This window comes from Carcharodon carcharias, chromosome 11, assembly GCF_017639515.1.
Source record: "Carcharodon carcharias isolate sCarCar2 chromosome 11, sCarCar2.pri, whole genome shotgun sequence".
Lineage (NCBI taxonomy): Eukaryota > Metazoa > Chordata > Chondrichthyes > Lamniformes > Lamnidae > Carcharodon > Carcharodon carcharias.
This window is the reverse complement of record NC_054477.1, coordinates 58,008,326-58,030,525: the sequence shown is the minus strand read 5'-3', so window position 1 is coordinate 58,030,525 and position 22,200 is coordinate 58,008,326. Positions and strand designations below refer to the sequence as shown.

General features: G+C 43.9%; 1 protein-coding gene across 8 annotated transcripts in view; it reads right to left on the bottom strand.

Moving 5' to 3' along the window:
* lats2 (large tumor suppressor kinase 2) overlaps window positions 1–22,200 on the bottom strand; it is a 97,425-nt gene that overhangs the window by 24,287 nt on the left and 50,938 nt on the right. For all 8 annotated transcript variants that reach the window (XM_041199326.1, XM_041199330.1, XM_041199332.1 and 5 more), the window contains 2 exons: window positions 15,644–17,259; window positions 10,732–11,314 (listed from right to left, as the gene is read on the bottom strand). In XM_041199326.1, coding sequence (XP_041055260.1) covers window positions 10,732–11,314; window positions 15,644–17,259 — 2,199 coding nt within the window. The remainder of the gene's footprint in view (window positions 1–10,731; window positions 11,315–15,643; window positions 17,260–22,200) is intronic.

Genomic DNA, 22,200 nt, shown 5'->3' with positions numbered 1-22,200 from the left:
GGGGAAGAACGACTGGCCATGCATGATCGCGTGCTGTTCAGCTCATTACATATGAATGTGCGAGGAATTTGGCGAATCCTGCAGCGAGGATAAGGCAGGAAGTTGCTGCCCCTGCCCTTAACTCAGGGGGTCGAAGGTCCTGACACCATATTTTAAGGGTACACAGACAACCATTCACTCACTGCAAGCCAGGAGCTCCAGGTTCAGAATCCACCATAATGTCTCAGAGCAGACAATGTGTGGCCCCATGATTCTGCAATGCCTCCCTCCAGATTCTGCTCTAGGCTCTGTTTCCCAGAGATGGCAGCAGGAGACCCTCCTGTCTGACCATGACAGCCTGGGTAGAGGTGGCAGAGAAGGTTAGTGCCCGTGTGGCCCACAAAAGAACCACGCAGCCGTGCAGGAATAGGATGAACAGTCTGATGCGCTTCGCCAGGGTAAGTAGCACCAGCTACTCAATGCAAAGTGACACTCATAAGGGCATCAGGCAGTGTAAATGCACGAGTGCAGAGGGATGTCAGACAGGAGTTTAGGTTGCAGGAGTCAGCAGCAGATGGGACATGTGCATTGATGTGTGGCAGCCACTTCATGCTCTCAATGTTCTATCAGCTGCAGGACATTGTGCTTGTTAATCACTTACTGGAGAGGGCTCAGAAGCTGGCAATGGCATGCATGCTCCTAAACTGCTCATGCATCCACTGAAATGGCATTCAATCCTTCTATCTGTCAGTACAAAAACACACACAACTGGAGAGAGCAAGGCAAGACCCAGAGCAGTACTCCGGAAAGCCGAGTGCTCAGCACCTTTGAAAAGGAAGCCGCAGAACTAATCAGGGAGGACCTACACCATGCTTGCACTGAAGGCAAGCCAGGACTCTGCCAGCAAGCCAGTGAGGATGCTTGCAGCCCTCAGTTGTCAGATGTGCCGACAAAGTGAGACATTGTTTAGATAAGGGAGCCTGCTTAGGCATCCACTAAATGTTTCTCTTCTCCATTCCAGGTACCAGCAAAAAAAAAAGGGGGAGCAAAAGAAGGCAGCCCACACATAGCTCCATCTCCAAAACCACCTCTGAGGTGATGCCTCAGAATACTCAGAGGATGCACAATCAAGGATTTCACCTGCATCCTCCACCAGCATAGAGACATTCACCTCGGTGGGTGCCCATTCTAGAGTATGCTCGAGGTCACAATCTGGTGAGCACATCACAAACACCTGTCCACAGCTGATGGAGTAAGTGACAGCTGAGGACTCTGACACTCGGAGGACAGCCCTTGCTCAACCCCATGCAGATGATGAGCCTCTGGACTCATCCATAAGAGACATTTTGGAGATGCAGGGACAGGCAGGGAACATCAGGCAGAGATGCCAGAGGCCATGTGCAGACTGAACCGAAGGCTGGAGGAGCCCATCCACATTCCGGCTGCTGTTATAGCTTTGGCACATGAGCACTTGACTGCCTCCATGGAAAGGGTGGCAACCATCTTGCAGGTCCAGCATAACACACAGTGGCTGCCAGATATGCGCTTGGACCTGCTCTCCATCACTTTAGCCATGGGTGCAGTGCAGCCATGGCTAGGTGAGAGGGGGTTGGGGCACCTCAATCTTCCTCCAGGTGCCTGTGTTCTCAGAGTCAGGGATGTGCCACTGCACACCGACAGGGAGGAGGGCTTCAGCCCAGGACACTCCAAGGGTGCCCTGCCGCTCAATCTCCCCTCTGCCAGTGACCTCATCGCCACCAGCAGGTGAGGCTGAGGGTGCATCTGCACCTGTGCAGGAGTCCCTTAGCAGGCTGGGGCCCCCTTGGCCTCAGGCCATCAGAGAAAACCTGACAAAGTCATCAGTCAGCAGGGCATAGCAGTCGCCTCAGCTGTGGATGTTAGGGTTGCACCTAGGCGTAGCGGTAGGAAAAACAAGATAAAGAAGTTTTGAAGGCACATTGGTGGCACGGGTGTATAACCATTGTATATAGTTTTTGCATTTGTAAATATATGTTCACTTGCACTGTCTGGAAATGTCCTGGATTCTCATCTTGCTGCTATTGCTTCAATGGTGCGGGCATTTATGGGCACGGAACTTGGACCACCATCAGAGTCCAATAATGTCCTCCTATAGAGTCACTTCTCTGACATTATCACCATTATGATTACTGAATATTTAAACATGAGAATGTTTAAGCACTGGCCATCATTTGTGTGTATGTGGCCTGAACAGCATCATGCAATCCATTACTTGCAGCTCACCAGGTTCTGAGCTCTGAGGATGATGTCTGCGCAGAGTGTGCAGTGAAGTCATGGCATCTGCTGCTGCTGTTGCCCTGTTGTGAGATGTGGGTGGATGTAAAGAGGCCTTAAGTGGAGTTAACAGACTACGTGAGTGGCAAGGGATGATGTAGATGCAGTTTAAGGGTTAATACAGTGAAGCGCTCCACTGTGGTCTGACCAATAGAAAACCAGAGGCTTCCTTGGATGTTAGGAAAATGATGAGGTGTGCACATCCAATCATTCCTGGCTGTCTTTGTTCAATTGTAATTTTGAACTTACATGCAGGTAAAGGCTGCAAGTTTGGAGGCAATTGGCAAGTTGCCCTTGACTGCAAGAAGGGCTGAGTGTAGGATTAAAAAGATGTCTGTGCAGTTGACTGCAGCCTTTGTGAGACCTCTCATGGAGAATTGTTGGCCTGCTTGTTTCCTTACCAAGGGTAGCAATAGACTTCACATAAAAGGATTGCAACCAAAGTGCACCAGACATCATTAAAGGACCGGGATATTATCCCATTAGCTGAGAGCGAGTAGAATGGGCCTGTGTGCTGGACAGTGCGCAGAACTGAGAGGCTATTGATGTGAAGCATCAAGGGCTCTGCATGGTCCATGCAGGGAAGATGTTTAACCCCGCTGGGGTGTCCAGAATGACAGAGCACATTCTTGCAGTAATACTAAGGGCATCAAGAACTGAGATTTGTAGGACTGTCTGCAATTGGGGGGTCATGAGTGGCCAGTCCTCCACACCCCATAGTGCAGCTGAGGTGCTGTCATTGAGTGGACTCCAAAGTAACTTTGATACTTTTCGGCACGATAAAGATGTCGAGGTATATGGGGTTATTGTGGGCGATCAAAATACATGGAGGAGCAATCTTGAGGGGCCAATGGTCTACTCATGCCATTCTTCCCTGTGCACCCATGTTTCTGGTTCTGACTCAAAGAGCTAACCAAATTTGGTGAGGATGCCACCGAGTTGGCAGGCGAGGACAGAGACCACTCCTGTGTGGAAGGCAGGAATCGTGTGGCTATCAGTGTGGTATGGGCATGTCTTCCATGTCATGCTTCTTCGATGGCATCCTCACATGGAAGCAGACCCTCATTTCCCAATTCAAGTTCCTGCCCTTCCTGCTCTTCATCATCCAAGGAGCTCTCTGCCTCCTCCATGTCTCCCTCTGGCAAGAGATCCCTGCTTTGAAGTGACAGGCTGTGAAGGGCGCAACAGACCACGATGATGCAGGACACCCTCAACGGAGAGTTCTGCAGAGATCCACCAGAGCAGTCCAAGCATCGGAAGCGTGTCTTCAGGATGCCAATGGTCTGCTCAATGATGGATCATGTTGCCTTACGCACTTCATTGTATTTCTCAGTGACTCAGAGAACGACACACTGGTGTCATTAGTCATTGTTTGAGTGGGTACCCCTTATCCCTAAGCAGCCATCCCAGTATTCATTGAAGCCCTTTGAATACGTGAGGCAGCTGGGAGTGACTCAGGCTGTATGAGTCATGGCAACTCCCAGGGTACCTGGCACAAATGTGCATGATGCACTTTTAATGATCACACACCAGTTGAAAGTTGATGGAGCAAAACCCTTTCTGTTAATTAACATCATGGAGCTCTCAATGCTACATGTGTGCAATCGATTGCACCTTGTGCTCCAGGGAAGTCTGAGATAGCTGCAAACCCATGAAATCTAGCAGCTAGCTTCATCGAGTATGGAGTTCACATAATGATGAGCCTTACGGTACAGGGCATCTGTCACCTCCTTGATAGATTTGTGTTGAGGACTGTGAGATGCCACATAGGTACTCTGTGGGCCCTTGGAATGATCCACAGGCAAAAAAATTGAGTGGCAGTGACCTTTAGGGCCACTGGCAGGGATGTCCTCCAGGTCCATGGAGTGTTAGTTCCTCCTACAGAATGTAGCAGATGCAATCCACTGCCACTCTTGACATGCGCAGATGGGCAAGCATTGTCTGTCACTCCAAATAGGAAAGTCTTCTTCGGTAGATCCTTGGTCGTGCAAATTGCTTTCATGGGATGGGTCTAGCCTCCTCATCCTCTGGGTGTTGCTGGGGCTCCCCTGAACCATGGATCTCAGGCCAGACCTCCTCTCAAAGCTGGGCTAGGCGGAGCCGGTCCCCTCTTCTCCTACTCCTCAGTTGGATCACTGCCATTAAGAAAGCAGCATTGAGTACAAGCTTCATTATTAAATCTTCCTTCTCCCTGGGGACTGATAGACGCAAGATATTAACGAACACTAGGCAAATATAGTAGACCTCCCACTCACACACAAAAAGCCAATGTTATGCCCGAGAGCTGCATCTGTGCTACTATTTTTTGTTGATATAACATAGCAGCTGAGGCACACACTTGTCATGGAAAACCAATTACAGCCACAAATTACTTATGAGCATATTGAACTTTTTAAGAAAGATGTGTGTGTTTTTAAAGAAATACAAGCAAGCACACTGAGCAAAAGACGGCTGATAATATAAAGTGACCATTTTCTGGAAAATTCCTATGTGGATTATACTGACAAACCTGTCCTGAGAGAATATGGAATGTCACACCTGAAAGGTGTCATGACCTTCTTCAAGCAGAGACATTTAAAAGGGAGATAGGAAAGATGCAAAATCTCTATGGTTACAGAGACAAAAGACTGAATACCACTTCTCAGCAGTCATCTAAAATTCACCTCCTGTTGATTAATATCTCAGAATATGTAAGATGATCAGAGATCAAAGAAAACAGACTCTTGGTGCAAGACATGGACCGGGATTTTCCAGTCTCGTCGCAGGCGGGACCCGCCACGGGTGAGGTGGTGCCCCAGCCAGAAGTCCATTGACCTGCAGTGGGACCAGAAGGTCCTGGCAGCGGGCGGATGCAGAAAATCCCACCCATGGTTTTTTTCCCCTTACAGGAATACACAGGAAAAATTTGGTTAAAATGCTAGCTGCAGAGCAGTGCAGTGTGTGCTCGTGTGCTGTGTGCATGACAGCAAGAAGACCACCAACTAGTCACTCCTGCAGTTGCAGGCAAAGTCTCTCTTTCTCTCTCTCTGTTGCTGGAGGCAAGGCAGCAGAAGCCAGAATCAAAAAGGAAATAGGACAGCTTCTTCAGCTATCCTGCAGAACCAACTGTCACCAAACCAGCTGCAAAACTACCAAAATCAGCTTTACTGGAATCACCCAACTTAAAGGCCACAAGGTTTCGCCATCTACTTCTCAAAGACAAGCCAAAGACTGATTCACATATCTTTTTAAACTTTTATTTAGACTCTGTGGGTATGTGTGTTACATTTTGATTATTTTTCTCGGGATTTTAGTAATCAAATACGTACCCTTCCTTTGACTCAAGAAAGCCTAGTTAAATTGGCTACTTCTAAAAAATAAATATATTTGGACTGGGGAAAGATATCCACATGGGGAAGGGATCCCTGTTATATTAACCTTGTTGCAACCAACCAAGGAGGTTGAATAAAGAAGGGGAGCCAACTCATTCCTCCTCACCCGGGAGCATAAAAAATTTGGGATCCCATTCGGGAAGTTAACAAATTGGGGAACCTTGCCCAGCACTGGTCATAACACACTCACATATCTAGATGACCACAATGCTAATGCTGATACTTGACGTCCCATAGAGGTTGGGAGAGGTTTAGACGCATTAATGAATTGTGACCTTACCAAAGGCACTCCTGCAGTCTATGATCTTGTATGGTTATCAAGCTCAACTTGCACTTCAGCAATGACTGAATGCCCTTTGGCCAGCTATCCATACCAATTAGAAAAGCACATTAGAGGCTTTTATTGATGATCTGGCAGACATGCAGCAGCTGTGTTACCTTAATGGTTGCGTGCATTTTCCATTCTCACATTACTCTGTTAAAGTTCAAATGGAGCGACTGTATTGTGAAGCCAGTGACTCCTGCAGTCTCTCATTAAAGCGAAACAAAAGGCAATGGCTCCAATTGCACTCTCTCAAGGAAGTCTCCCTCTTTTCTCTCAGCTCTGACTCAATTTCAATGTTTAGAGTCCAAGCAGTTTGAGGGTGCCCTGTGAATGGGCCGCCAGTGTGAAATTGCTGATGGGCCCCAATCACGGGCAGCAGTCGGCTTCCCAACCACTCCCGCTCGCCCCCGCTGAGCCTGCCCAACGAGGGCAAAATCCTGGCCTTTGATTCCCATCCACCCCCTTCTGTCTCTGAATTCTTCTATTTTGGGCTCCAGCTTCTCCACTGCCTGCCATAATTTCCCCCACACCCCACCAAACCCCACTATTGCCCATTGTCCCCCCCGTGTCTCCTTCCTCATTCCCACCCCCCTCTCCAAACCCATCATTGCCCATTGTCCCCTGTGTTTCCGTCTTCCTTCCCTCCCTCTTCCCTCCACCCTCTGGTCACAATGCTGGTCTCTGTCTCATCTGCAGCCCTGTCTGAACCCCACAGAAGACAACCTCCCAGAGAATGGAGAAAGCCAGTGAGCAGAGCAACCCTACAGTACCACAAGTGTAGCGTCTCACCGGCATTGGTAAGAACCCGAGTGGCACTGTTGCAGGTAGTCTTTGAACCTGGCACTTACTTCGAAGTCAGGAGCAAATTGAGGGCCATCTGTTGTATGCCATTTAATTCCAAACGTGATTCAGACTGGTCTAATATCCCATTGACGTGGCACTAGATTAGGAAGTGATACCGGCGACTTGAGTTTTTATTGAGCATTCATGACGTGGTAATGCATGTAAATGGCATTCTTGCCATGGATCAGTGGGAAACCTGACCCACCATCTGCCCGTAATGAAAGAGGTGAGGGAAAAATTCCAAACTGTTTTCCCAGCGGGAATCCAATTTTTGGGCTCTCTCCAAATTTCCTGGTCCTGCCCACCACGAAACCTACAGCAGGTAGGAGGGGAAAATTCTGCCCTATGATTCTATGGTCTCCCTCCATCTGAGCTCTTTCAGATCATAGACTACTTCATAATCTTGGTCAACATTGCTCTTGGAATCTAAATCATGCAGGTCAAGCTGGGAATTTTTTTTCCATTCCCACATACAGTTGGGATTAAAGATCTTTCTTCTACAAAATGACAAGCTCATACAAGCAGGGCAAGTAAACTGATCCCCAGGATCTCAAAGTGATACAAAAGCAAAATAGTGCAGGTGTTGGAACTCTGAAATAGAAACAGGAAATGCCAGAAATACCCAGCAAGTTTGACAGCATCTGTGTTGAGAAAAAACAGTTAATCGATGGGATTTTCCAGTCCCATGAATTTCCCGCCTGAAGTCAACCGACCTTTTGCTGGCTTGTCAAATTTTCCGTCCTGCCTGCGACAATTCCTACAGGTGGGCTGGGACAATCCTGCCTAATGTTTCAGGTCTGTGACCTTTCATCAGGATTGGGAAAAGCTAAATGGAAAATTAAAAGGTTTTGAACAGTGAATGAGAGAAGTTGGGAATGAGAACAAAAATTCCAAGAAGTTTCATGGTGCAAAGCCGAAGGGAGTGGTAATGGGACAAGCAAAGAAACAAAAGTTGCATCAAAAGGAGGCATGAATGACAGGATAGATTTCATCCAAATGCAAAAAGGAAATAAGAAAGAAACAAGAGAAAGAAAACACTTCCAATCTCATAGTCCCCTAACCTTGAACAATCCACTTCTACCTCCTTTCCAACAGCCACAAAAAGGACTGCCCTGGTTGACCTATTTCAACCTGTTCCTGCCCCATTGAACTGATTTCTTCCTATTGTGACTATTTTTTCTCCCTTTGTCCAGTCTCTTCTCACTGACATCTGTCACTCTTCCAATACTCCGTCACCAACAGTTTCCAGTTTCCAGGCCCTAATTGTCTCAATGGATATCCAATCCCTACGGCTGCCATTCCTCATGAAGATGGTCTGAGAGCTCTATGCTTCTTCCTTGAATGTAGGCTCAATCAGTCCCCATCTACCACCGCCCTCCTTCACCTAGCCTAACTTGTTCTCAAATTGAACAACTTCTCCCTCAGCTCCACTCGCTTCCTCCAAATAAAAGGTGTCGCTATGGGTACCATAGGTTCTAGTTATGCCTGCCTTTTTGTGGGATATGTGGAAATCGCTTTATTCTAGTCCTACTCAGATCCATTTCCTCATTTCTTCTTCCAGTACATTGATGACTGTATTGGTGCCATTTCCTGCTCTCGCCTTGAGCTGGAAAACTTCATCGACTCTGCTTCCAATTTCCACCTGAATATCCCCAACTCTTCCTTTCCCTTCTTTGGCTTCTGGGGATAGGCTATCAACCAATATTCACTATAAGCCTACTGACTCTCACAGCTAACTTGACTATAATTCCTCATACCCAGTTTCTGCAAAGACTCTATTCCATTCTCCCAGTTTCTCCATCTCTGCCGCATCTGTTTGTACGGTGCAACCTTTCATATTAGCATTTCCAAAATATCTTGCTTTTTTTCTCAACTGAGGAATCCGCACATCATTGTTGACAGGGCCCTCGAGTGTACCTGCCACATTTCCAGCATTTCTGCTCTCAATCCTTCCCTTCTCTCCCAAAACCACAATAAGGTTCCCCTTGTCCCCAACCTTCACTCCACCAGCTTCCTTAATCAGGATCACAAATTGATTACAGCACAAAGGGAGGCCATTCAGCCAGTAGTGTCTATGCTGGCTCTCTGGAGGAGCAAATCGTCTAGTACCATTACCCTGCCTTTCCCCGTAGCCCTGCACATTCTTCCTTTTCAGATAATAATCAAATTCCCTCTTGAATGCCTTGTTTGAACCTGCCTCCACTATACACTCAGGCAGTGCATTCCAGATCCTAATCACTCGCTGCATGAAAAAGTTTTTCCTCATGTTGCTATTGCTTCTTTTGCCAATTACCTTAAATCTGTGCCCTCTGGCTCACGATCCTTCTACCAATGGAAATAATTTCTCTCTTTCTACTCTGTCCAGATCCTTCATGATGTTGAATACCTCAATCAAATCTCCTCTCAACCTTCTCTTCTCCAAGGAAAACAATCCCAACTTCTCCAATCCAACTACATAACTGAAGTTCCTCATCCCTGGAACCACTCTTGTGAATCTTTCCAGCATTCTCACAAATGCTTTCACACCCTTTCTAAAATCTGGTGCCCAGAACTAGACCCAATACTTTAGCTGAAGCCAAACCATTATTTTATATAAGTTTATTACAAGCAAAAATTATTTGCTTTTGTACTCTATCCCCTTATTAATAAAGCCTAAGATACTGTATGCTTTATTAACTGCCCTTTCAACCTGTCCTGTCACGTTCAATGATTTATGCACTTATACACTCAGGTCCCTCCGCTCCTGCACCCCTGTCAGAATTGTATCCTTTATTTTATGTTGTCTCTCCATGTTATTTCCATCAAAATAATCACTTCACACTTTTCTGCATTAAATTTAATCTAGCATTTGTCCACCCTTCCACCAACCTATGTCCTTTTGAAATTCTACACTGTCCTCCTCATAGGTTACAATACTCCCAAATTTTGTATCATCCACAAATTTTGAAATTGTGCTCCTTACGACAAGGCCTAGGTCATTTATATATACCAGGAAGAGCATGGGTCCTGACACCGTTCCCCTGGGGAACTCTACTAGTTCTCCAGAGCGAAAAATATCTATTAACCATTCCTCTCTGCTTCCTGACACTAAGCTAATTTCATATCCATGTTGCTACTGCCCCGTTTATTCCATAGACTCTAAATTTGCTCACAAGTCTGTTGTCAAATGCCTCATGTTCACGTTCATGTTCTTCTCATCAGCCTTCACTGTTACCTCATCAAAAAACTCAAGCAAGTTAGTTAAACACTATTTGCTCTTAACAAATCTTTGCTAGCTTTCCATTTGCCCAAGGGACTATTAATTTTGTCCCTAATTATTGTTTCCAGCTTTAATTGATCATTCTCTGTCATTTTCACCACATCCAATGTGATGCCACCACCAAACACATCTTCCCATCCCCTCCCCTGCTCACCCCTTCAGCATTCAAAAGGAACTGTTCTCTCCGCAACACCCTGGTCCAATCGTCAGTCACGCTAAACAGCCCCTCCTTTTCATATGTCACTTTTCCAGGCATGTGCAGTGTATGCAACACCTGTCTTTTCACGTCCTCCCTTCTCAGTATCCAAGGCTCCAAACACTGGGCAGAATTTTACGTCCCCTACCGCCAGCTGGATTTTCCAATCCCAGCAAAGTCAATGGACTTTTGAACTGCTTGCCACGTTTTGCGGCACTGCCAAATTCCTCCCACTCTTACAAATGAAATAGATGCTGCCAAGCCTGCTGAGTATTTCCAACAGTTTCTGCTTTAACTCAGACCAGTATTCTGCTGACAATACAAGTATAATATTGCTCTATTATGACCAATAAAAACATGCAACTAATTCTATAAAATTATCAGTACAGGCAACACATGTAAAGCACTAAAGAAAAATGTTAGAAATCATATAACCAAGACTTACCTTTCTGATAGTATTTGGAATCATGAGTCCACCTAAATCCAGTACAAAGACCAAAGTCTGTGAGTTTAATGTGTCCATCAAGGTCAATCAGGATGTTGTCAGGTTTAATATCCCTGTGAATAAATCCCATTTTGTGGACGCTCTCAATTGCTAAGGTCAGTTCTGCAATATAGAACCTTGCCAGGGACTCTGGGAAAACTCCCATTCGTATCAAGAGACTCATCATATCTCCACCTGGGATGTAATCCATTACAAAGTATAAATTTTCTTTATCTTGGAAAGAATAGTAGAGCTTGACTACCCATTCATTGTCAGCTTCGGCCAGAATGTCCCTCTCTGCTTTCACATGAGCCACTTGATTACGACTCAGCACATCCTTTTTCCGTAGGGTTTTCATTGCATAAAGAGCATTGGTATCCACTTTTTGAGCCAGGCAGACCTCCCCAAAAGCACCAACTCCCAGTGTCTTAATTTTTACAAACAGTGACTTGTCCATTTTTGCTCTTTTCAGTCTGTTGTAATTAGACTCTTTCTGATTAAGCATTTTCCTCATCTGTTCCTGTTCTGCTTCGGATAGACCTGCCTTTGGAAGTCATATATTATGTTAATTGAAAATAGGTATCAGAAAAAAAGTTAAACTATGCAAAAGAACTGAAAGACTATTTGGTAATTCCTCTACCGAAAACTACAGATATCTTTCTTGATGGCTTATTGGGTCAGTGAGCCAACCAACATTACAAAGCCAACAACCAGGGAGGTTACAGCTTCAATCCCTGGTTTAGGATCTCTGATGGAGCAGCTGTACAGGTGCTTCGGTGTCCCAAGTCTAAGGAAAAAAAAAAACTGCCAAGGTTAAAACTCTTGATTGATATCCAGTGACTTTAGTTGGAAGAGAAGTATATGGAGTTCTCAGTTTCTGAGAAACAATTATTTGCTATCACTGTTAAGACAAAAAATGAAATTAAAATGAAATACACTTGCTTTGACTCTCGGCCTCTAGTTCTCCCCTCTCACTATACTATCAGCAAAGTGGATCCTACCAATTGGAAAATGAGGTGAAGATTTATTCAATCAACTCTCTGCTGCCTTTGTGCATTATATGCATTTCCGGGAAGACCATGGGCAATACGGATTATCAGGTGCAAGAAGCTCCTGCTCAGTATTCAGATCAATGGGCAGATAGCATCAATTTGATATACACTTATTTTCCGGAAATTTATGTGTATGCATTATCCAATGTGATCAACTCATATCAATCGGGTTGTTAAGAACTGAGGTATTTACCCCAAAGATATCTGTGAACAATTTCCAGGCCACTTTGGTGCCATTTTTCTGTAATGTATCTATTCGGAGCATTTGCAGAATTATTAGACCGCAGTCACAACAACGTGATAAAGGCTTTCCCCATAAGTTTCCCCTTTCACTTCTGCTTTTTGAAGGAAAGCTAATAGAGATGTCAGGTAAGGCAGGCTACACCACATATGCTCTGGACCCAGTAGTGTCCTCACATTAGGATTACAAACATACCTCCCATTGATCAGAGGCACAACGGGGGCTTCAATTTAGTTAAGGGTGCCATGACAGTGGTGGCAAATACACAAACTCCACCAAAATTCTGGAAAATGTCCAATATGTCACAACCACCCTTACCTTTTATACTTCCAGGCTGACACAGGGGACATCAGCAACATGAACCACATGTAAAGCAATGGTCCATGGGGACAAATGATAACAGCAAGAGGGGGTTATAAATTTTATTGAGTGACAAATATTCCTGAAAGTCCTAACAGTTATAATTATACCATAATACCCCTCTGATAATTCCTTAGGAGAAGCATCGACTGCCCTGATAGTATTGAATGGTGGAGCAGGTGCGATGAGCCACATGGTCTACTCCTGCTTCTATCTTTTATTCTTGTGTTTTAGGGTCTGTGGCATGTGGGTTCCAGTGCAGAGATGCCACACACTCCATAGTCGACTGCAGTGTTGTGAGACTGAGCTGGAAGGTAGGTCCCATGCAGGCACTAAAGTCACCATCTGCAGTACATGATTGGCATGGTTGCCAATGAACCAGCATTTAATGTTCAGATAAAAGCAAAATACTGCGGATGCTGGAAATCCGAAACAAAAACAAAAATTGCTGGAAAAACTCAGCAGGTCTGACAGCAGCTGTAGCCAGAAAGACAGAGTTAACATTTCGAGTCTGTATGACTCTTCTTCAGAACTGACCTTGATGTTCAGAGTTCTTCTAAAATCAGGTCCTTAAGATGCAGATGCAAACAGGCCCATTGAACACTAGGTTCCTTTGCCACCATTTATGCTGTGTGTTACCTAATGCATTCTCCTCTGGCTCACTGTCTAATCTCCAATGTGGATATATCTGAGCTGGTGCTTGTGAGAAATAGAGTGAGTTACATTTTGTGCCTTGGGATGGTATATTACTTTAAAGGTACAATATGAATGCAAGTTGCTATGTGTTGTGAAGATCACCTGGGGCCCTGACGCTACTTGCTCTGACAAACCTAAAAGAAAATAAATTACAATGAGCTGCCCTTGCATACAACATTCAGTATAAAAGGTGATATGATAATGGCCTGCATTATATGTTTTATGGTCAGAAATTCAATGAGAGAATGAGGTGAGATGAAAAAGCAGCCCTGAGCTAGCATGTGTCCTCCTACTTCCCACGACCTGTAGTGTCTATGCCTTGCATTCCCAGGATTTCTAAGGGTTTAGACCAAAGATCAACAGCTAGGAGTCTTCCTCCTGTGTAAGCTCTCTCTCTATTGAAATGACTGTCTTCTCCTGCAAGCAGAATAGAAATAACTAAAAATGTACCACTGTTAAGATGAAAAGCAGTAAGAAACAAGGTCATGATTTTTATTTCAGATGGGGGCTGTGGGTGGGTCTGGGGTGGTTGGGGGGGGGGGTTGGTGGTGGTGGTGGTGGTGGTGTAGATATAGCAGGCCCAAAATCCAGCCCAAACCTGGTGCCAATGGTATTGGTGGTTGGAGGGGGAAAGGCTGGAGCACTTCTGCTCCACCTGGTCCTCTAGGAAATCTAAAAAGTATTCATCTTTTCTACTGTCTTCGGTGCCGGCTGCTCCTTTGCACTCAAACAAGGTTGGCCAGAGTTAAAATAAAGCTGGGGTCTGAATGACGTCATTAGAAGTTCTGAATTCAACAAGACCCTCATGTACCTGGTACCAGGGCCTCAATAGCTAGTTAGAATGTTAAAATGCTACACGCTAGCAAGGATCATGTGAGGAAGTCCTAAAAGGATTTTAAGTCCTGAATGCCCCATTCTTGTTAGACATGGGGGGTTAAAATTGGGGTTGTTGTGTCAGTGTGCAATGTGATCATATGTACATATAACAGATAACTACTTTAGATGGATTCATCTGGGCTTCTGGGCTTCCTGTGACTGAAGGAACAGTTGCAGATGAAGGCTAAGGGTACTAAGTACACCTAGTGCATCATGATATTTTTGGGCTTTCATAATGATATTTTCGGTCATGGTGGGTTTTCCTAACTTGGTAAAGTCTTAAACTTTCAGCAATGTGTCTGAAGCACATTGTGGAAGTGGTTTTGATACCAGTGGTCACCTGCTTTTGAGCTATTGAAAATAAGGAGCATGTAGGACTCACTGCAAAAGACTATCTCCCCTGCTCTGCCTCCCTTTTTCACTTATACTAATTCTTGGCATTTTTGATTACAAACTCACCCTCTTCCAAATTTCAAAAACCATAATGCCAATCTCTTTAAGATGCAGCAAGATTTAAAGTGATGTCACAATGATTGAATGGCATGCTACTACTCATTGTCTAAGCAGACTTCCTATTTTAGTAAGAAGAAAGGCAAATAGTTCATGTAGTGAAGGGCCCTGGGAATACATAACACAGCATGAGTTGCTGCCTTCAGGAGAGCAAAGGAAAATCACAGTTAAGACAGTCATGAGTAAACCTCCGGTTTCCAGTCACCAGTTACAGGATGGCATTCCGAAACTCCTGGGCGCCTGAGAATTGCAAATATATGGAAATATATAGCTAACATCTTAAAATGAGAATGTCGTTGCAGGACAGGCAAACATGTCTTTTATTACATTTACTGGAGGCTGACCTTCAGCCTCAAATTGACCAATTCTCTTTGGGTACCCTTTCTGCAGCTGCCACATCTACTTCCAGCCCTTCAGTGAAGAAACCAGTCTCATCCAAATTTCTCTTTTGTGCCAGCGAACTATTAGTCCACTTTTCAATCCCCGCTGCCAATTTCCCTTTAATGACAGGCTCCAGCCTTTAAAAACTACTGCCTTGACAGATTTTATATTTTCCCTCCACGTAGGGCAAGCTGTCTGAAGCAGCTTTACCTTTGTCAACAGTTTAGTAAAATTGGGGAAGAAGAAACTCTTGTAGCAACATGGCTCACGTGCTTGCTGCATTTGCAGATGAGCTAATGCCATGGGTCAGCACATCCTTGTTTTTGCCACATTCGCAAAAAACAGGCTCTCATCCAAATGACTGACATTCTCTCATAAGCTATGTATAAACTAGTGCCAAGAGAATGATCAGCTCTCAGACCTCCATCAGTGTTTTGAAGCAGTCAAAAGTAGATGTGCAAGTGCAGCCTGGGAACAAATTTCTTGCTGATTTTTTCCCCATAAGCACATTTTTGGCTTCAATTCATTGCATTAATCCAAAATGATACATCTGTGATTGGAACTGATTGAGTGGGCACTCAAATGTGCTTCAGTGGTTTAGCATGCTGCCTTTGAAACTACACTCTTGAAACTCGTACTTCAAAGAACAGACTGAGTAAAGGTAAAATTTAGTTTGCTTTAGTTTGAATCTCGTATATGCATTAAACGGTTTAATGGCACAGACCAGTTACAATTTCACAACGTTAAAAATCAATACCTTTGACATCTCTTGCTCCAACTGCAACCTTCTGTTTAACTTTTGCTGATACGTTTTCATGATGTTTTCCACATGTTGTTCCATGAAAAACTTAAAAGCAAAAGGGGAGTAACTTTTAATTCTCGATTCCCTTTTCTCTTCATCTTTACTATTTTTGCGAAATGGTACAGGCGATGTTTGAATGCGTTTTTTGTCCTTTCCCATCTTCTCTGATTTATTAGGCTTGCTATTTTTCTCACTTTTCTCATTGCTGCTGTCCTCAGTTTTATTGCATGTCAAGCTGTGAACACCACGAATACCTTGCTCCACACCCATACATAGACAGTTAGTATCAAATTGCTCTGCATTGTTCTGAAGTAACAAATGTTTTGGATATGGTGGTGGAGGACATCTACGCTCTTTCATAGTGTAATCATCAGGCTCAAGGACGTAGTTTACAGCTCCACCTACTGCCAAGGGTTTTTGCTCCATTATATCATTGTTGTCTGCACCCTGATTCTGTAACCATGCTGGATGTGAAGGTGCCACAGCTGTCTGAGGCTCAGGTCTTGGAACTCGAATGCTCTTCACTGGCTGAAGAATAGGCGTTGATGTTACTGCTGTAATAGTGTTGGTGGTGTTTAAGGATGATTCCGTTTTGCTGGTCACAACTTGTCTCATAGATGGTGAAGCCTGCAGTTGATTGTTGAACGAATTGGTTCGGTTTGGAATTTGGTTATCTGGCCTAAGATGGCCAGCTGGTCTTGGCAATGTTTCTAGCCCGGTGTTCTGCAAGGAATCTCTCCTTGATGGAGATGGTACTTGCCAATGTTGTACCTGGGCAGGGTTCATATCAAAAATATCCATGTTCAGGCTATTTCTTGAGGGTGTCATCATAGTTGGGGCAAGCTCTGAAAACTCATTTCCAAATGGTGAAGCTAAGCCTGATAACATTTGTATTTGAGGAGATGTGGGACTTTGTTGTCTATGATGGGACTGTGGCAAGTATAGAACAGTTGAAGGCTGTTGGAAGGTATGGCCAGGAATGCCTTGAGTAACAGGGCTTTTATTCTGAAGGTTTCCATAATTTCCCTCTTGTTGCATCTTGCTTTGGAAAGATGAACTTCTTTGGACAGCGTAACCTAAAGAGACACTGTTTTCTCCTTGAGCCATTAAATGTTGCCTCATATAATGTGGATTGTTTGACACTTGAGAGCCTTGCAATGTGATTGGTTGGCTGCTGTGATTTGAGAGACTGTAATTAATAATTTGAAGAGGTTGGCCTGTTTCTCCTTTAGCTGAATATGTTTTTTGTTGGTGTTTAATATCACAGGTTGTGGATGGGAATATAGCGTTAGATGGAGGATTCTGTCCACCAATTGTAGAGTGAGGTCCTATGGGGGAGCACCTCTGCCCTGGAGTGTTGACAGTCATAGCTTGTCCAGTAGCAACTAAAAAATTTATATTGGGCGTATTTGCATATTGCCGTGATATTTCACTATGTTTATTTACACTCTCGGCTCCAGAATCTGCTACTTCATACATAGGATTGCCCATCTGGTGATAGGTGGATAAAGAGTCATTTGATCCTTCGAAACTTGGCCTACGATCAAGAGGATGTGGTCCAATACCTTTTCCTTAAAATAAACAAATGGGATGACATTATTATCACAATCCATTCCTTGCAATTATTAAAGGCAGGAAAATGGCTAAGAAGAAATCTGTCTGTATTACCCTAAGATGCCTGATGCCCGAGAGGTAATAAATACTCCACTTAATGGTTCAGTGAGTTTCTGCAGTGAGTAGCTGGGTAATACATACCAGAAAGGTCCCAGGTTTAATTCCCAGTTTTATCTCAGTGGGAGCAGCAGTAGGGTTGTTACAATTAGCCTAAGTACTCTCAGGACAGGGAGTTAAAAATTGTGCAGGAATTCTGATTCTGATTGTTACTCCGTGACCCTGCTAGAACTGTGTGCGTATGTATGTTAAACTGAGCCATTCTCAAATAGAGCAGAAAAACAGTAACACAAGAGGCCTGACAGCAAGTCAGCCAAGGAATGTGTAGAAAGTGGGAAAGGATTTACATTGAAATGAGGCAAAATTAAGAAGAAAAATTATCATTCAGTATGATGAATTTAATTTTTTCCTGTAAAACACTTCCAAACATGTGAGAAAATTATACATTGTAGGATCAAATCTAGCTTAGTATCAATCTTATCAGAGTGCCATACGACATGCTGCCATGCAGTAACATTTTAAGCTCTTCAGCATCCAGGTGCTTAGTAGGGTGCAACTGTTTATCACAAATTCAGGACAAGGTGCTGATGATTTTCATTACATTACAATTAATTAATGGAAAATTGTGAGCAGCTTGGAAGACTGAAAAGCTTGTGCCAAAATTTTTGACACAAGGTCTTAATCCCTGTAGAAAATCTGTCCTAAAATTCCAAAATGGGTAAATACAAACAAAACCTTGGAAGCAAAAAATCCCAGTTTCTTCCTGTTTCTTACAGATAACTGCTGGAGCGAGGCCCTCAAGATTATTTATTTACTTGTTCAGTTCCCTATTGCCAATTGTTTTGTCTCCCCTCCTCCCCTTAAGGTACTGGCTCCTCATTAGGTTACAGTTCTATGGAGCTGTCCTAGTGGCCATTATCCATCTTTGTGCCTGCCAAAAGAATTGGCAGACTATTCAGCTGCACAAGGCATCTCAATCAAGTCTGATCTTGACATCACCCAATGTCCACACAGGCACTTTCTTGAAAGCTTGCCAAAAGGTCTGAGGCAGGAGAGAAATGAGTAGGACCAGACAAAATCAAACACAGAAAAAACTGAAGAAGTGGCATCAGAGTGACATAAAAAAACAACACGGAGGGAAGAGCAGCAGATGCTGAGGGCTTTAAGACAAGTTACAGGTCAAGTATCTCGAAACCATTTTGTGTGTGTTTGGCATTTTAGTATCTGATTAATTAGTTCAAGAATGAGGGAGCCCAGTGGTAAGGGAGGCTGAGCATCAGTGAATGTGGAAAAAGCACCTAAAGTGATGTCACCACAGGGCAAAGGGCTATTTGCTAAGTTGCTGCTGAATGGTTTTTTTTGTGCATATCAGGAATAAGTCTTAAGTTTATTTCCAGTCAGTTTAGACAGTGTATAATAAATAGAGGCATGGCAGGATAGCTCAGTCCCGTTGAATGCACATCTTGTGCTATGTTGGTACTCCAGGACATCTGTGGAGACAGCCCTGAAGAAGAGTCATACAGACATAAAACATTAACTGTCCCAGATAGTGCCAGACTTGCTGAGCTTTTCTAGCATTTTCTGGTTTTATTTCAGATTTCCAGCATCTGCAGTATTTTGCTTTTATTACATTTCAGGAAGTGGTCACAGTGTAAGAGTGTGCAAGCACAGAATGAATGGGTGACCGCCAAGACGACAAGGAACAGAAAGGTAATGCATTATTGCCCTGAGTGAATCTCACTCTCTAACTGGTATTCAGCCCTAACTATTGGTAAGGGCAATGGTTCCTCTGGGGAATACAGCCAGAGCAAAGTCTACAGCATCACATGTGGCTCAGCTGTAAACGGAGAGGAGGAGGCAAGTCAGAAAAGCTGTAGTGATAGGGGATTCTATAGTTGGGGAAATAGACAGGCGTTTCTGCAGCTGCAGACGTGATTCTAGGATGGTATATTGCTTCCCTCTGCCAGGGTCAAGGAAGCCACTGAGTGGCTGAAGAACATTCTGAAGGGACTTGGTGAACAGCCAGAAGTTGTAGTCCACATTGTCACCAATGACATAGGTAAAAAGAGGGATGATATCCTAAGATAGTGATCTCTGCATTACTTCCAGGTCCTTGTGCTAGTGAATATAGAAATAAGTGGATAGCGTAGATGATAAAAACAAAAAAACTGCGGATGCTGGAAATCAAGTTCTGTCAAAGGGTCATGAGGACTCGAAACGTCAACTCTTTTCTTCTCCGCCGATGCTGCCAGACCTGCTGAGTTTTTCCAGGTAATTCTGTTTTTGTGATAGTGTAGATGAGTTGTGTGGCTGGAGAAACGATGCAGGAGTGAGGGCTTCAGATTAATGGGGCAGTTGGACCGCATTTGGGGTAGGTGGGACCTAAACAAACTAGAACGGTTCCAGCTGAATAGCGTCAGGATCAATATCATTGCGGGGAGGTTTGCTGCTGCTGTTGGAAGGATTTAAACTAGCTTGAAAGGGGGAAGGAAACCTGAATGTATATTCAGCAGGGAGAGGAACAAAGCTGGAGAGGCAGAAAATTAGTAAGCTAGTGTGGAAGGCAGAAGAAACAGCTGGAAAATAAACAACAAAAGAATTTGGAGGTACTTAATGGTATATACTTCAATGCAAGGAGTCAAGTGAATAAGGCAGATGATCTGAGCGCATGGAAGTATAATATCAAAGCTATTAGTGACACATTGCTTAAAGAAGGCAGGAATGGCAGTTCAATATTCCTGGTTACGGAGTTTTCAGATTAGATAGAGGGTGATAAAAACGGAGAGATTTACTTTCCTACCTAATTTTGTATCGTCAGTAAATTTGGATACATCACACTCATCTAAGTTATTCATATAGATTGTAAATAGCTAAGGTCCAAGTACTGATTGTTGCGGTTAACCCTGCTAGTTACAGCCTGCCAAAGCAAAGATGTCCTATTTATTTCTACATTCTGTTTTCTCTGTTAACCAGTCCTCAATCCATGACAATCTTACTGTTCATCCTTCGAGATGAAGATGACTATGTTCATCATCTGGGGTGTTTGTAGGGTTCTGATGGGTACGTAGGTGACAGCTAAGGCTGATCTGTGCTCAGGAGGTTCTGCTGCAAATATATGACAGGATACTGCAGACGATTGAGTTTTGGATAAGTTGCTGGCTCGGGATTTCCTCTCCTAGCATTTTCTCTCTGCCTCTGATACGCGCTTGCTTCCAAAGAAGGCAGCACCATTTTTTAGTTGGTTGTGCCAGGTGCAGCAATCCTGGGTGAGCATCTCCCAGGACTCGATGTCGATATCAAAACTCTTAAGTTTCTTCAGAGTGTCCTTGTAGTGCTTCCTTTGACCGCCATGAGAGCACGCTCCTGACTCAAGTTCTCCATAGGCAATTTGCTTTGGTAAGTGATTGTCAGGGATTCTGGCTACATGACCAGTACAACTCAGTTGTGACTGTCTCAATCTGGTGTACATGCTTGGCATGCCGGCTCAGGTGAGCACCTCAGTGTCAGATATTTTGTCCTACTAGTTACATCGTTACCTCCTCAATTTATCAAGTATGATTTCGTTTTAGCAAATTCATGTGGCTTTTCTCAATCATTTTATGATACCCTAAGTGTCCCAATAATAGATTTAGAATTTTGCCTACAACTTATGCTTGGCTAAATGATCAGTAGTAGCCCTTTTCTTTCTTCCTTTTTTAGTTATGGGGAAAGCTATGAGGAAAGTTTGTATAGGCTGGAGTTGTCTTTGGTGGAACAGAAGAGACTAAAGGAAATTTAATTGAGGCATATACAATTATGAGAGGCCTAGAGTGGAGATAGGATGGACCTATTTCCCTTAGCAGAGAAATCAATAAGCAGGGGGAATACATTTGAAGTAATTTGCAGAAGGTTTAGAGGAGAGTTAAGGAGAAAATATTTTCCAGAGGGTCTGAAACTCACTGTTTGAAAGGGTGTTAGAGGCAGAAACCTGCATCCCATTTAAAAAGTATTTGGACATGCGCTTGAGGTGCTGTAACCTACAAGGCTACAGAACAAAAGCTGGGAAGTGGGATCAGGCAAGACAAAGACAGCAGCTCACCGTTGAGCGCAGCTAGTCATAGAGTGTGAACTAGAGAACTCAGTGAGTGAGAGAATTTGGTGCCATGAGGTATCCAGGTAAATGACTGGTTGGTATTTTACTCATTTATCTTTCAAAACTCGGGTAATTCATTAACAACTGTAAGGTTTCAGTTGTAGTAGTCAGGTTTACTAGCAGTAGTAAAGCTCTTTGGCAGTGGTGTATTATAATTATTAATTAAGAAAATATTAATAAATGAATTAACACATAATAAAGATGGCAGGTTGATGTGCTGTGACAGCAGAATGTGGGAGTTCCTAGACACCAGTGTGATCCAGGGCAAACACGTTTGTAATAAATGTCAGCAGCTTGAGGAGCTTCAGCTCAGAGTCATTGAGCTAGAGGCTGAGCTGCAGACACTGATGCATCTGGGAGGGGGAAAGTTATCTGGACACTTTACTCCAGGAGACGATCACACCGCTTAGGCTAAGGTCTTCTGCTTTGGTTAGTGGTCAAGGATAGAAGGGTGTGATTGTGAGTAAGGTATGTAAGAGTATTGAAAAGGTAGAAGTGGAGGAGCTTCGGCCCTTGCTATTGTCGAATAGGTTTGCGGTTCTTACAGCTTTTGGGGATGAAAGCAGGGGCTGCAGAATGGATGAGCGAATTGACCATGGTACCATGATATAGGAAGCCATTCAAGTGGGGGGAATTAATAGGAATGTAACCATAGTAGGAACAGTATAGTCAGCGGGATTGACACAGTTCTCTGTAGCTGAGAGCGTGA